The sequence below is a fragment of the Podarcis raffonei genome, chromosome 12, assembly GCF_027172205.1.
Source record: "Podarcis raffonei isolate rPodRaf1 chromosome 12, rPodRaf1.pri, whole genome shotgun sequence".
In the NCBI taxonomy this organism is placed as follows: domain Eukaryota; kingdom Metazoa; phylum Chordata; class Lepidosauria; order Squamata; family Lacertidae; genus Podarcis; species Podarcis raffonei.
The window spans coordinates 41,069,019-41,083,959 of NC_070613.1; the positions used below are offsets into that span (position 1 = coordinate 41,069,019).

The following is a 14,941-nucleotide window of genomic DNA, read 5'->3' on the forward strand; positions in this document are numbered from 1 at the left end:
TGCAAGCCATGCCCTACACTGTTGTCAGTGCCTGTATTACAGCCTTAATTTTATATCCTGCATATCCTTGCGGAAATTGAACTGTTTTTCTGAAATATTAGAGGCAAATCTCTGTAAAGGTCTCCTTTCCCCCCTCCCTTGTGACTTCACAGTGCTGGCCCCAAGGGTGACAACATCTATGAATGGAGATCTACTATCTTAGGACCTCCGGGCTCAGTATACGAAGGCGGAGTTTTCTTCCTCGATATCACATTTACACCAGAATACCCTTTCAAGCCTCCAAAGGTAAGAAAAGCGATGCACAGTTAATGTTTGCTTCCAGTGTGTGATGCTCCCACTTGTTGATCTACGGTAAACAGGTATTCAGAGGCATACCCATAATATCCTGGGATCAGAGGGCATTCTGGGAAAGTGAGCGAGTGGGTGAAGGCCACCTCTTTCCTTAAAGGTAAAGGGACCCTGACCATTAGGTCCAGTCGTGACCGACTCTGGGGTTGCAGCGCTCATCTCGCTTTATTGGTTGAGGGAGCCGGTGTACAGCTTCTGGGTCATGTGGCCAGCATGACTAAGCTGCTTCTGGTGAACCAGAGCAGCACATGGAAACGCCGTTTACCTTCCCGCCAGAGCGGTACCTATTTATCTACTTGCACTTTGACGTGCTTTCGAACTGCTAGGTTGGCAGGAGCAGGGACAGAGCAACGGGAGCTCACCTCATCACAGGGATTCGAACCGTCAGCCTTCTGATCGGCAAGTCCTAGGCTCTGTGATTTAACCCACAGCGCCACCCGCGTCCCTTCCTCTCCTTACAATACACCTAAACAAAAAATGTGGCGTACGGGCTCATGTGACTGGAGGGGGTCCCATAAGAGTTTGCGGTGGCCCCCGTTGCTGTCTTCGGGAGGGCAGGTTTGTAGTAATAAGAAGAAGAAGAATAAATAATTTATTTATTTATTATTTATACCCTGCCCATCTGGCTGGGGTTCCCCAGCCAATCTGGGTGGCTCCCAACAGAATATTTAAACCATAATCAAACATTAAATATTCCCTAAACAGGGTTGCCTTCAGATGTCTTCTAAATGTCAGATAGTTTATTTCCTTGACATCTGATGGGAGGGTGTTCCACAGGGCGGGCACCACTACCAAGAAGGCCCTCTGTCTGGTTCCTTGTAAACTCACTTCTCGCAGGGAGGGAACTACCAGGAGGCCTTGGAGCTGGACCTCAGTATCCGGGCTGAACAATGGGCGTGGAGATGCTTCTTCAGGTATACAGGTCAGCACCAACACTTTGAATTGTGCTCGGAAACATACTGGGAGCCAATGTAGGTCTTTCAGGACCGATGTTATATAGTCTCAGTGGCCACTCCCAGTCACCAGTCTAGCTGCCGCATTCTGGATTAGTTGTAGTTTCCGGGTCACCGTCAAAGGTAGCCCCACATAGAGCACATTGCAATAGTCCCAGCGAGAGATAACTAGAGCATGCACCACTCTGGCGAGGCAGTCCGCAGGCAGATAGGGTCTCAGCCTGCATACCAGATGGAGCTGGTAAACAGCTGCCCTGGACACAGAATTGACCTGCGCCTCCGTGGACAGCTGTGAGTCCACATTGACTCCCAGGCTGCACACCTGGTCCTTCAGGGGCACAGTTGCCCCATTCAGGACCAGGGAGTCCCCCACACCTATCAGCCCCCTGTCCCCCCAAAAGAGTACTTCTGTCTTGTCAGGATTCAGCCTCAATCTGTTAGCCGCCATCCATCCTCCAACTGCCTCCATACACTCACACAGGACCATTGTACCCTTCTCCTGCCATATCGGACAAAGTGGGACCATGACGGCATGAAGGTATTTTGAGATATTAGATTACCCGTGAAGTGCCATTTCATTTTGTGTTTTCTTACTCTTTGCTTCAAGAGCAAAGATGGATTTAGCCTTGTATAACTAAAAAAGCACTTCGCTACCCTCACATTCTGGTATTTTCCCATTTATTATTTCAATTGTGGCTTAATATATATTCTCTGCTGTCTTATTCACTAACGTACCTCACCTTTTGGAAGATATCTTTTCAATAATTCCAGTGGGTTTGGCAGGCAAAGATCCAGTTCCATAGTTCAAGTCAGACAAAAACTGCTTATATGTTACTTACAAACAGCAATAACTTGTTGCTGTTGACTACTTTTGTAATCTTTCTATTCAGTTTGCGCCTTTAAATCATGTTCATTGATATTTCACAAAAATGATTTTTACAATTTTTATTTTTTAAGAAAAATCCCTTTCAAATGCTCTGAACTCTTGTTTTTCATTTTATTTTTAAACTGTTGTTTACAATAGTACTATAAAAAGCATTTAAACAGTGCGCTTCATCTATTAGGATCCCAAGCTTCTTCAAATACTCTGAAATAGCTGCGCTCTAAAACGATGTATCTTGTTAATTGCCTTTGAAAATGCAGTTGCCTGGTCAATAAAACACAGCACTCGATAAATAATTTACTCAGTTAAGAAAGACCTAATTTAGCAAAAGGCTTTTAAATTTTTAGTTAATCCTAATTTTATTAATGTTTTCTGGTGTCCTCGTGGTATAACGAAATACTGGATTATAATCTTTGCTGTATTCTCCCTCCAACCCCAATTTGTTCTAAATCGGGATTCTTAAATTCTCACACAAATGTCTTCTGCTGCATGAGATGGGAAGTATTCCATGTGTGACATTGAAATCATTTTCTGTGTAGATTTTTCCTCGGCCTTCTGCAACCTTCCAGGAATCTTACCATACTTCAGAAACCAAGGTTGGATCTAGACATATTAAAAAAGTGATTCAGTTAAACACGTTGTAAACTTCATAAAGGGAAATCCCACTGGCAAAAGACAAGACTCCACAGCGCCATCAGGTGTCACCGTGTTATAATTCAGATAAAGTGTTTTTTCTTTACTAATCTAGCTAAGTCTCAAGACAGAAATAAGTAAACTTTGAACGAATGGTTTAATTACTCCTGCTTAAGCTTTGTATCTTCTGACTCTAATCCAAATGAATGGAACCTGGGTGGATCTAAACACAGGGGGAAAACGCTATACATAAGTAAGAAATTAGATGGGTTTATTTTTTATAATAATTTTAATTAGTTTTCAGTTACAATAATCTAGTCATAGTCTCATTATAACAACGTCAAATTATAGTACAATTACTAATACCAATAATTCAGATGCCAAATTATAGAATTTAGGTAGTCCCCCGTGTATTAAAATTGATGGTTTGATGATTTACTTTATTTCTTCGTTCTAAAATCTTACTAATTTCAGTTACACTCCAGTCAAAATAACAATCCCTTAAACAACAGCTGCAATTTTAATGACTTCCAGTCATATTGACACATTAAATGATTTATTATTCTACAGGCGAAGCATTCAAACTATATCCTTGTTCTTTCCGTGTGTGGCTAGAAGTTAGATCGTTTTAACAAAAGAAAAAATCTCTATGGAAAACGGCGCTTTAAAATTTCCTGCTCTCTGGCACCATCTGGTGTTGCATGTTTATAGCGCATTCAAATCCCTGTTGCTTTAGTAATGTAGCTGATTCCCCTGTCCTGCTACATCTCTGGGTCAACCAGCAACCATTTTCCTTAAAGGGGGGTCAGACATTTCTGTATAGTGGCCTATGCTGGCCTTGTGCGGGTTACAGATAATACTTGTGAAAGACATTGTGTGTTTTCTATACGAACACTGAGAAGGTGAGACCAAATCATTGTTTAACTATCATGGCAATAAATGAGAAGTTGCTCTGGTGGGTCAATTTTTTAAAGCAGAATAATTTTTATTTGTATCAGCCACTAGCAATAAAATAAAACGTACTGAAAATAGAGGTAAAAACTTAACTCTAGGACAGGGGTCAGCAAACTTTTTCTGCAGGGGACCAGTCCACTGTCCCTCAAACCTCAGGCTGAACTATATTTTGAAAAAAAATATGAATGAATTCCTTTGCCCCACAGATAACCCAGAGATGCATTTTAAATAAAAGGACACATTCTACTCATGTAAGAACATGCTGATTCCTGGACCGTCCGCAGGCCGGATTTAGAAGGCGGTTGGGCCGGATCCGGCCCCCGGGCCTTAGTTTGCCTACCCATGCTCTAGGAAATACATTTTGGGGGTTTACATCAATAATAAAATAATATATCTTATTCTAATTGCCCCCACTAAAAACCTTGCAGTTTTTGCTGTCACCTGATCATCTTGATCTGCTAGAAGGAAGGACACAGTAGCAATGTTGAGTGACCTGGCATGGACAATAGGTAAAGGTAAAGGGACCCCTGACCATTAGGTCCAGTCATGGCCGACTCTGGGGTTGCGGAGCTCATCTCGCTTTATTGGCCGAGGGTCAATACAGCTTCCGGGTCATGTGGCCAGCATGACTAAGCCGCTTCTGGTGAACCAGAGCAGTGCATGGAAACGCCGTTTACCTTTCCGCTGGAGCGTTACCTATTTATCTACTTGCACTTTGACGTGCTTTCAAACTGCTAGGTTGGCAGGAGCAGGGACCGAGCAACGGGAGCTCACCCCATTGCGGGGATTCAAACCGCCGACCTTCTGATCAGCAAGCCCTAGGCTCAGTGGTTTAACCCACAGTGCCACCCACGTCCCTGGCATGGACAATAGTAGAGGGGTAATAACCTCACTCCTCAAATCTTTAGAAAGAGTGCAGGCCAGAAGAACATGAGCCACTGACTCAATACAGCCATCTCCACAGGGACATAACCGTTTCCCCAGTGGAATTTTTTTGAAAGTGACCCTCAAGTACAGCCGAAGTCAGTACATTCCATCTTGCGAGAGTGAAAGCGCACCTGCATTTTGGAATGGTCAAATTTTGCAAAGAGGGTGTGCCAAGGTGTCAAAAGTACTAGGTGGAAAATAATCATACCATGGACAAAATTTCCTTATCGTGGCCGGATAACCTGCATTCAGTTAGCATAAGCTGGATCCAACCCATATTACTTAATTACTTTTATCTTCTCTGCTGCTCCTGAATAGCAGCTTTGCTGCCTCACCTCCAGGGCCAGTGCAGCCTTTAGACCGGGGGAGGTTGACAGAAGTCTCCGGGACGGCACCCCGCCCCCAGAGTCAATTTTGGGTGAGATCTTGCCCTCTCTCCTGAAATTCTTTGCCAGTGGTGTGTGGGAGGGGTGGCAAGCAGTGAAATGGGATGTGCTGCTCCTGCTCACCTCTGCAGACAGGTAAATACCTTCTTAGAATTGTAGAAATCTTTTGCCCAAAGTGGGGCTCAAACCCACATCCCTGAGGTTAAGAGACTCATGCTTTACGGACTGAGCTATCCCAACGGGAGAGGAGAGATATTGGAGGTATGTTTTGAGTGCCGGAGATCTCGGCAGAGTTGAGCTATTCTATTCTTGGACACAGTACATCCAGAATCAAAGTTAGCCTGGAGACTGGACCATGATAGGAACTTTCTGGATATCTGACAACTTCATTGTAGCGCATAAAAATACCTTTGTGCAGTTAATGCAGTTTCTAGGAGACTTATTCCAGACAACATCATCCAGTTTAGTTTCATGTTACATGTATTGCACATTACCCCCAAGCATATGTTTGAGTAGACTACTCCTGGCATCTGTGCAAGCAAGCGCTTAAGGCTTTAAGGGAACCCAAATTGTGTTGCAGGCATACGCATTTAACAGTATACACACACCCTGCACACACGCTTTTTTTACAGGGGCTTTTTCTTGGGTGGAGATGCAGAAGTAGGCAAGACGTGAGTGCTTTCATCTCACTCCACAAAAACTCAAGGCTTTTTCCACTGTGGAGTTTGAAAGTGTGTTTGGAGTTACATAACACTTCTCCACTTATTGCAAACCAGGCATCATGCATGCAGTTAGTGGAGGGGAGAGGGAAACAAACAAGCTTTTTACTACCCACCCAATTCTGCTCCTCATACTACCATATTGGCCTGAATATAAGCCGCACTTTCCCCCCCTCCAAATTCTGACCATGAAAAGTTAAAGTGCGGCTTACATTCGCAACCTTACGGGCGGCAAGGCAGCGTGGCTCTCCCCACCCCCAGGAAGCAGCACAGCTTTTGTCTTTTTTTCTCCCCCCCCCTTCAATTTTAAAGGTGCGGCTTATTTGCAGGGGCGGCTTATATTCGAGCCAATACGGTACTTTTCTTCTTCCCTCCACCTTTGCAGCAGCTGGTGTGACTGGCAGGGATCCCAGATTCAGCAGATCACAATCATCTTAAGACAGGAATCTGCTGAGTGCTCCAGGTTCAATGCAGCCTGTCATATATAGATACAGAGATACGGATACAGATGTATAGTTTCAGGCATGCGTATTTATGTGATGTCTAAGCCTCAGTCTGAGTCCACACACAAGTTTTTCTGCAGGAGCCAAGTGTTCCTTTTGTGGGCAGACGCTTTGCTACCCGGCCTTCCAATTTCTGTACTTTGTCATCTCTATGTAGACTAGCTGCTTCAGAAACAAGAGCACAAATTAAGTCATGTATCCTGCTCTCGAGTCCCTGGAGGAAGAATGTGGTAAAATGTGACAGATAAAATGAAAAGTGCGCTTGAAATGTCTAATGAGAAATTCTCCCGTGGACATTGACATTTGTGGCAAAAGGTTACCAATTTCTGTTCTTTAATCAGGCAACTGTCTGCAGGAGGCATGTGGCGCATAGGTGCACTGTAAATTACATGGTTGTTCTTCTGCGGCCTCGGGAAGTAATGATAGATTATTGCTGCAGCAATCCCAGTGCACCTTTTAAACCTGTGTAAATCTGATGTAATAAAGAGAGTTGGCACAAGAGGGCAGCAGCTCGCCATTAATGTTGATGCTGGCCTTATTCTTGTGACTATTCTAATTAGTTTCCAAGGAAGAATAATAGTTCTCACACTGGTGATAAAACCATTAGACTAGTAATAGCTCCATAAATTATACGGGGTTCAAAACATGAAACTTGATTTCACTATTTGGAGCAGAGTTCAGTAATCACTTTAGCAAAGATCCATGTGGGCAGGGTCTGAATTTCAGTAAAGTTTGGGGATTTTTCAGTAAAGTAGGGGATAGCAGGAAACCAGAGACTTCATCAACATTTGCATGTATTGCAGTCACAAAATCATGAATTTTAGAAGCACCTATTGTAACTATTTCCCATTTATAACTTGTAATAAATACATAACCCTCCAACAATTCTCAGATGAAAATAGGGGTGTTCCATTCAGTCACCATCATCATCTACTCTGGGTAGCTTCCAACATATAATAAAACATTTTTTAAAAACGTTCCCTATACAGGGCTGCCTTCAGATGTCTTCTAAAGCTTGTACAGTTACTTATTTCCTTGGCTCGGGGGTCACATAACTCCAAAGCGCCCAACATTTCTCTAATGAAAACAGAGATGTCCTAAGGAAAAGTGGGACATTCCGGGATCAAATCAGAAACCAGGACGGCTTCTGTAGACCCAGGACTTTCCCTGGAAAATAAGTTGTGGTCTGGGATTTTCTCACTCTTCAGGTGCTGATTGTAGACATTCTATTACCCAGTAATTTTATATAGGTTAGAGAGCCAGGCTTTCGAAGCACATAAAAGCCAGTCACTTAATGAAGCACTAATGCAGCATGTCAAATCCAAGTTGTGTGTATTTTATTTCTTCTCCTTCTCCTTCGGCGAAAACTCGTCGCCGAGTAAGATTGTCTTCCATAAACACGGTTTTAACAATGAGTCCGTAAGTGACTGTGGAGGCCAATTCTGGATCCACACGTCCTTCCACAGTGGGGACATTGGGTTCTGGGTGGGAGTTGATCATGGTGTGGATTTGCCAAGCGTGCCTTCCTCTTCGCACGTTTCTCCCTTGCGTCCTGAGTTCGAGTGTCTTCAAAGTCCATGACACCTTTGGTAAAGGCTGTTCTCCAATTGGAGCGCCTGCAGGCCAACATTTCCCAGTTGTCAGTGTTTATACAGTGGTACCTCTGGTTATGAACTTAATTCGTTCTGGAGGTCCGTTCTTAACCTGAAACTGTTCTTAACCTGAGGTACCACTTTAGCTAATGGGGCCTCCCGCTACCGCCGCACCACCAGCGCATTATTTCTGTTCTCATCCTGAGGTAAAGTTCGTAACCCGAGGTACTACTTCCGGGTTAGCGGAGTCTGTAACCCAAAGTGTTTGTAACGCAAGGTGTTTGTAACCTTAGATTTGCTTTGCCTTGAGAAAGTCTTTAAACCTTTTTTGTTGACCACTGGCATTACGGTTTCCATTTTTAAGTTCAGAATAGAGTAGTTGCTTTGGAAGGCGATAATCAGGCATCCACACAACATGACCAGTCCAACAAAGTTGATGTTGAAGAATAATTGTTTTGACACTGGTGATCTTTGCTTCTTCCAGTACACTGGCATTAGTTTCCTGTCTTCCCATTTTATTTAGGGCCTGGTTGCTCAGAATGAACCCAGGCACCAAGTGAGCCAGGGGGAATTCACAGCCTGGCCTATGTGAGGTTGATTCTTCATTTGGCATCTTTCCAGTCACCCCAAATTTACTTTACAGCTCCCAATATAGGTGTATTAAGAGTAGACTCCAAATTCCAGTGCTTCCAGCAAAGCAGGACTATCAGAACAGTAGCAACGGATTTGCTGTAATACTTTTGGCTGAGGCTGAGTATGAAGGGACTGAGGAGTCTGTGTGTTATGATTCTTCTCTAGAGACAAAGCCAGGTGGGGTGATATTGAGAGAATAAGTGTAACTTTGAAGAAATTAACCATTTTAGCAAGTTCAGAAATGCCACACACATCAGGTCCAAACAGATGTATGTTAAGAGATGCTTAAGTTGATTGTACACTCATTATTATTTTGGGGGAGCATGTTTCCCCCCCACCCCTTTTTTTGTAATTTACTAAAAGACAAGTCTTATTAACTCAGTAGCCAAAGCAGTGTGGAAATGCCTTCTAATCTAACTTTGAAGAGGACATTCCATTTTTAACAAGAGATCAAGACAGATTAGTGATTTGTACAAGGGCCAGCGTCCTCCATTTACCCTTGCTGCTACAGTGGTCAAAGGGTAAAAAACTTTCCTGCCACCCCCTAAAAGAAAGAAAAAAACACTCTTAAAATAGTTTTGCTCATAAATGGATGCATATGGGAGAGCTTAAGTGAGAATCATCTTGCCTGGGGCTGTTCAGAGCACCTCCATCTTAAGTGCTTGAAAGATTAGGGGAAATAGAATGATAGGTAGGCAGGAAATGAAATTCACCCTGCTGTGTAGGCACCTGCTTTTTAGGATATGAAATTCTTGTCTTTTAGCAGATCTCCAAAAAACAACAACAGCCTGCCTTTGTGTCAGTTTGGCAGATGGCAAGCGGTAGTCCCTGTATTTTGTTGTTGTTGTTTAGTTGTTTAGTCGTGTCCGACTCTTCGTGACCCCTGGACCAGAGCACGCCAGGCACTCCTGTCTTCCACTGCCTCCCACAGTTTGGCTAAACTCATGCTGGTAGCTTTGAGAACACTATCCAACCATCTCGTCCTCTGTCGTCTCCTTCTCCTTGTGCCCTCAATCTTTCCCAACATCAGGGTCTTTTCCAGGGAGTCTTCTCTTCACATGAGGTAGCCAAAGTATTGGAGCCTCAGCTTCATGATCTGTCCTTCCAGTGAGCACTCAGGGCTGATTTCCTGAAGAATGGATCGGTTTGATCTTCTTGCAGTCCATGGGACTCTCAAGAGTCTCCTCCAGCACCATATAAATCATTTTAACTATATTCACTCACCCATGAATGTAAAATCTAAGAACAGATAGTGCTTTGTTGAGATAAACTTGGACATATCATGGAACCTGGATTTTTTTTTAGTCCTTGGTCTTAGGACTAAAGGCTATAGCAGGACATTAAAAAGAGAATGCCTCTCTGTGAGCAGCAACAACATATATATATATATATATGCAATATGATAGTCACCATCACTGACAAACTCGATGCTTGAGTTCTAATGAGAGAAATGCTAGAGGGCCTGTCTGGAAAATCCCAGACAGAAAGCTATTTATGGCTGGGTCATTTTTGAGTTGAAGAGGCTATAACCATTGATTTGTGTGTGTGTGTCTTTTCTTTTTTTCTCTTGCAGGTTACCTTTCGGACAAGAATCTATCACTGTAACATTAACAGCCAAGGGGTGATTTGCCTGGACATCTTAAAAGACAACTGGAGTCCAGCATTAACCATTTCTAAAGTCCTTCTTTCTATCTGCTCACTTCTCACAGACTGCAACCCTGGTAAGGCAGCCAAAACGGGGCAGTGGGCGAGAGAATCTCTGTTCTGCAGCAGGATCAGCTTCAGAGCATCTTCCTCTTTTCTCATTATATTTATATATAGAGAGAGAGTGAGTTTCCGTTTTTTTGCAAATTGGCTTCAGACTGAATAACTTGTTCCATGCATGCTTTTCAGAATGGTTCTACCTTCAGATCAGTTACACAAATACTGCTTTGGGTTTATTCAAGTAAAACAGGTGTGTAGATGCAGCTGATGAATTCTGATGGAACAGTTCCACATGGAAGACATTCATCTTTCGCTTTGGCATCCATCAAATCATTTTAACATCAACATTTGCCATGACTTACCCACTTTACTATATTAGGAACCACTTTCTTGACAAGTAGTGTGTTTTTTCCTGGGGGTACGCATACCCCTAAACATTTTGTGAATCTTCGTACTATTGTCCATTTACTGTATTTATTTTTCTCAATTTGAAATATAAAACAGTGATTTTCTTGAGTTAAAATGAGAGTACCCCTAAACATTTTTTTACGGGGGGAGAAAGCACTGACTACAGTTGAAGTAGCTTTGGGTTGAGCATTTTCGGGTTGTGCTCCACGGCAACCTGGAAGTAATGGAGCGCGTTACTTCCGGGCTTTGCCGCTCGCGCATGCACAGACGCTCAAAATGATGTCATGCGCGGAAGCGGTGAATCGTGACCCGCGCCCACGCGGGTTGCGTTCGCTTCAGGATGCGAATGGGGCTCCGGAATGGAACCCGTTCGCATCCAGAGGTACCACGGTATATGCATAGAAAAATCTGACTGCAGAATCTGAAATACGCACATTTAGAATCTGAAATATTCCAAACAATTCTAAATTTAGAATTCTAAATTCACAGTGACAAGAGTTGCACATGTTTGATACAATACATAAAATGGTCCATGGACTGAGAAGCAGCAAAAGAATCTGGGGGGAAAAACCCTCTTATGAACTAAGTGTGTAAGAATACGAGAAGTTTCCTTCTTTCGAGGTGCAATTCTCTTTTGTTTTGAATGAATATTAGAGGTGTGCTGTATCTGTAGAAACACCAACAGCCTGTTCTTATGCATAATTACTAAGAAATAAGTTTCCAGGGTTCAGTAGACCCTACATGTGGCTGGAGAAACCCAGCCAGATGGGCGGGATATAAATACTAAAATAATAATAATTGCAACTAAAACTTCAGTTCAGTCACTGAACAGGTGGTTTTCGGAGTCCCCAATGGATTTAACTTCTTCTCTTGTGATATTTCCTTTTTCCCCCCTGCCCCAAAGATCAAGGATGAGCTCGAATTTTCTTCCTTTTCAGCTGACCCCCTGGTTGGAAGTATTGCTACTCAATATATGACTAACAGAGCAGAGCATGACAGAATGGCCAGACAGTGGACGAAGAGATATGCTACATAAACTGGAATTTTTCTCCAACCCTTGCGTTAAATCGTCTGTGATGGAAAGAGCTGCTTATGATTTTGAAGGGGGGGGACACGGGGGGGGGAGGGAGAGGGGAGGAACTGAGAAAAGAGTAGGGTATTTCTATAACAGATTTTATTCAGTCTTTTATTTCCTAAGATTTTGTTGTTGTAACTTAAGGTATCTTGCTACAGTAGTCAGCTAGAATGGGGAATAGCATATTTTAAAGACTGTCATTAGTTCAGCAATAGTAGCTCTGAATTATAGCACCAAGAAGAATGTAAACTACTTTGGCAATTGGAGGGGCGGGAGGGGGGGAGGAAACGGGTGTTTGGTTAACTTGTGATAGGTAAAAGATTAAAAACAGCTTAATTTTGTACAGGTACAAATATTTGGCATTTATGTAAAAGTTCTTTCAAGAAGACTCGCTATATGTTTCTTCTCTTTTAGTTTGGTTTTATTTTGTAAAAAGATGTTGGGAATATTTTCTTTTTCCCCCATGGGAGGTGGGAGAATTTGGTATTTAACAGATCCCTTTTAAAAATCAGCCATCTCATTGGTTTGAATTATGGGGGGGTGGCTGTTTGGTTGCCTCACCTAGAACAGGGGAAGTAGTTCATGTATATTCATTTTTCTATGCCAAGTTAACCTTTGTGAAAACAAAAGGTTTTAACTAGGACTTAGGGCAACCTGTAGTGAAATACCTTAAGCTGTTTAACTGTAAGGCGTGAAATAGGAGTCACTCAGTGGATTGGTTGTATGTTGTGGGCTACCTAAGTCTGCATTTGTTACTGTGCTAATAAAAATATGTACAAAAAATCCCCCACCTCTCCTTCTGTCTTATTGAAATAAAGGTTAGTACAGTGGTACCTTGGTTCTTAAACTTAATCCATTCCGGAAGTCTGTTCCAAAACCAAGGTGCGCTTTCCCATAGAAAGTACAGTGGTACCTCGGGTTAAGAACTCAATTCGTTCCGGAGGTCTGTTCTTAACCTGAAACTGTTCTTAACCTGAGGTACCACTTTAGCTAATGGGGCCTCCTGCTGCCGCCGCGCCGCCGGAGCATGATTTCTGTTCTCACCCTGAAGCAAAGTTCTTGACCCGAGGTATTATTTCTGGGTTAGCGGAGTCTGTAACCTGAAGCGTATGTAACCTGAAGCATCTGAAACCCAAGGTACCACTGTAATTTGAAACGGATTAATCCGCTCCAGATTTTTAAAAACAACCACTAAAACAGCAATTTAACATGAATTTTACTATCTAACAAGACCATTGATCCGATCCATAAAATGAAAGCAAAAAACAGTGTACTGCAGTCACACAACCAATCAACCAATAGCTGAACTGGGTTCCACACAGTCAGAAAAACGAAACAAAAAAGCCACAAAAACACAAAATAAATAGCAAAAGCAGGCAAACTTCAGCATAACACTCAAAACGGAGCACGTTTGGCTTTCGAAAAAAGTTTGCAAACCCAAACACTTACTTCTGGGTTTGCAGCGTTCAGGTTCTAAGTTGTCTGAGTACCAAGGCGTTTGAGAACCAAGGTACCACTGTATATTCTGACAGAAAAACACCACGCTGCAAATTAGTGGTGTCATATAAGTTGCCGACACCTGGCATAGGGCAAGTGTTGTGCCCCCTGGTGGACTGGGCAGCTGGGGTGGGGGCATGCACCAGGGGGGCGCATGCAGAGCCCATGCAGAGGGTGAACTGAGCCCACCCCCAACAGACTCCTTGCCCGCTGCCTCCATCCACCTGCCCACTAGACCAACCCACCTGCCGGGGCACTGTGCCTGTCATGGGGCGCCTAATTGCGCCCCAAAAAAATATACGCCCAGGGGCCACAGCCTCCCTGCCCCCGCCCCGGGTTACACCTTTACATCAAAGTTTATAATCTAAAGGCAATAAGGCGCAGGGTCTCCAACTCGGCACATGTTCTTTTTAGAAATGGTTTGTTTATGCCTGAAAGCAGTGGGGTTTTTTCCTGGGGGGACGCAGACCCCTAAACATTTTATGAATCTTAATTTTGGCCTCATTGAGGGGCAGTATTTCAATATGAACAGGAAAATAAGAGTATCCCTAGGCCTTTATTTATTTATTTATTTGTTTAGGGGGGAAAGCACTGCCTGAAAGTATTTAGCCCTCTCATAAAATACCAGGGAAGTGTACGATGACACAGAAGCATTCAAAAACCAATAAAAAGCAGTACAGAGAAATTATTAAAATGACTGAAATTTTTAAACAACAGCACAGGCCTATCAGGAAATCTGCTTTGACTGTGTGCCTCTGTCAGATATGCTGTCACTTTCTCCGTTTTGGACTACCGTATTTTTCGCCCTATAGGACGCACTTTTCCCCCTCCAAAAATGAAGGGGAAATGTGTGTGTGTGTCCTATGGGGCGAATGCAGGCTTTCGCTGAAGCCTGGAGAGCGAGAGGGGTTGGTGCTCACCGACCCCTCTCGCTCTCCAGGCTTCAGGAAGCTATCTGCAAGCCTTGGGAGCCCGCGGGAGTTCCCGCCGGGCTCCCACGGCTTGCGCAGAGCTGCCTCTATCCCGAAGCCTGGGCGCGCTGAGCAGTTGCGCCCCGGGCTTCGGGTAGCTCTCCGCAAGCTGTGGGAGGGCTCCCACGACTTGCGGAGAGCAGCCTGTTCTGGGGACTGGGGAAGCTCGGGCTTCCCCCGCCCCAGCCCCGCGCCTGGGGGGGAAATAAAATGTCCCTATGGGGTGAAAAATACGGTAACTGGGCGTTAGTATTCCTGTTGCATGGTGTAAATATGCACTCCTTGAGAGCACATCCGTGGTCTAATGGGAGGCCTTTGAATTTGGCAGCTGGCTCTACGAAAGATCCCATAAGCAGTAGCGAGAGGAAGAGGAATTGTATAGAGGAGCACAGCTCTGAAGTCAAGACAGCAAAAGTTTGATAGACCAAATCCAGAATTTGAGCCAGCAGAGGAAGGAAATGCTGTGCTCTGATCCCTGCTTCAAAACTGCCCTGATACTCTTAAAAACCAGTAAGCTCTATATTTAAAGCTCTTCCCAACAAACTCCAAAGCAGTGTCATTTTCATACAATTCTCCCTTGCCTTGGGAAAACTGGTATGGGTTATCTGTAAGGCTGATGTACCCCTGATGGGCTCACAGCTCTTGATTGCTTCTGCTTCTGGACAGCATCTTAAGACATTCGAAGCTGTGAATATAGAACTCGACTGCTAAATCGTGAGCACACAGACAATAGTTATAGAGTTACAGATAACACT

The 14,941-nt window shown here is 43.7% G+C and overlaps 1 protein-coding gene across 1 annotated transcript in view; it reads left to right on the forward strand.

Annotated features, from left to right (window-relative positions):
• The window catches only part of LOC128424127 (ubiquitin-conjugating enzyme E2 E1), a 56,652-nt gene extending 44,149 nt beyond the window's left edge, over positions 1-12,503 (forward strand). The window contains exons 4-6 of the mRNA XM_053409996.1: positions 153-285; positions 10,105-10,252; positions 11,582-12,503. Coding sequence (XP_053265971.1) covers positions 153-285; positions 10,105-10,252; positions 11,582-11,679 — 379 coding nt within the window. The 3' untranslated portion in view covers positions 11,680-12,503. The remainder of the gene's footprint in view (positions 1-152; positions 286-10,104; positions 10,253-11,581) is intronic.
• Positions 12,504-14,941: the final 2,438 nt, after the last annotated feature.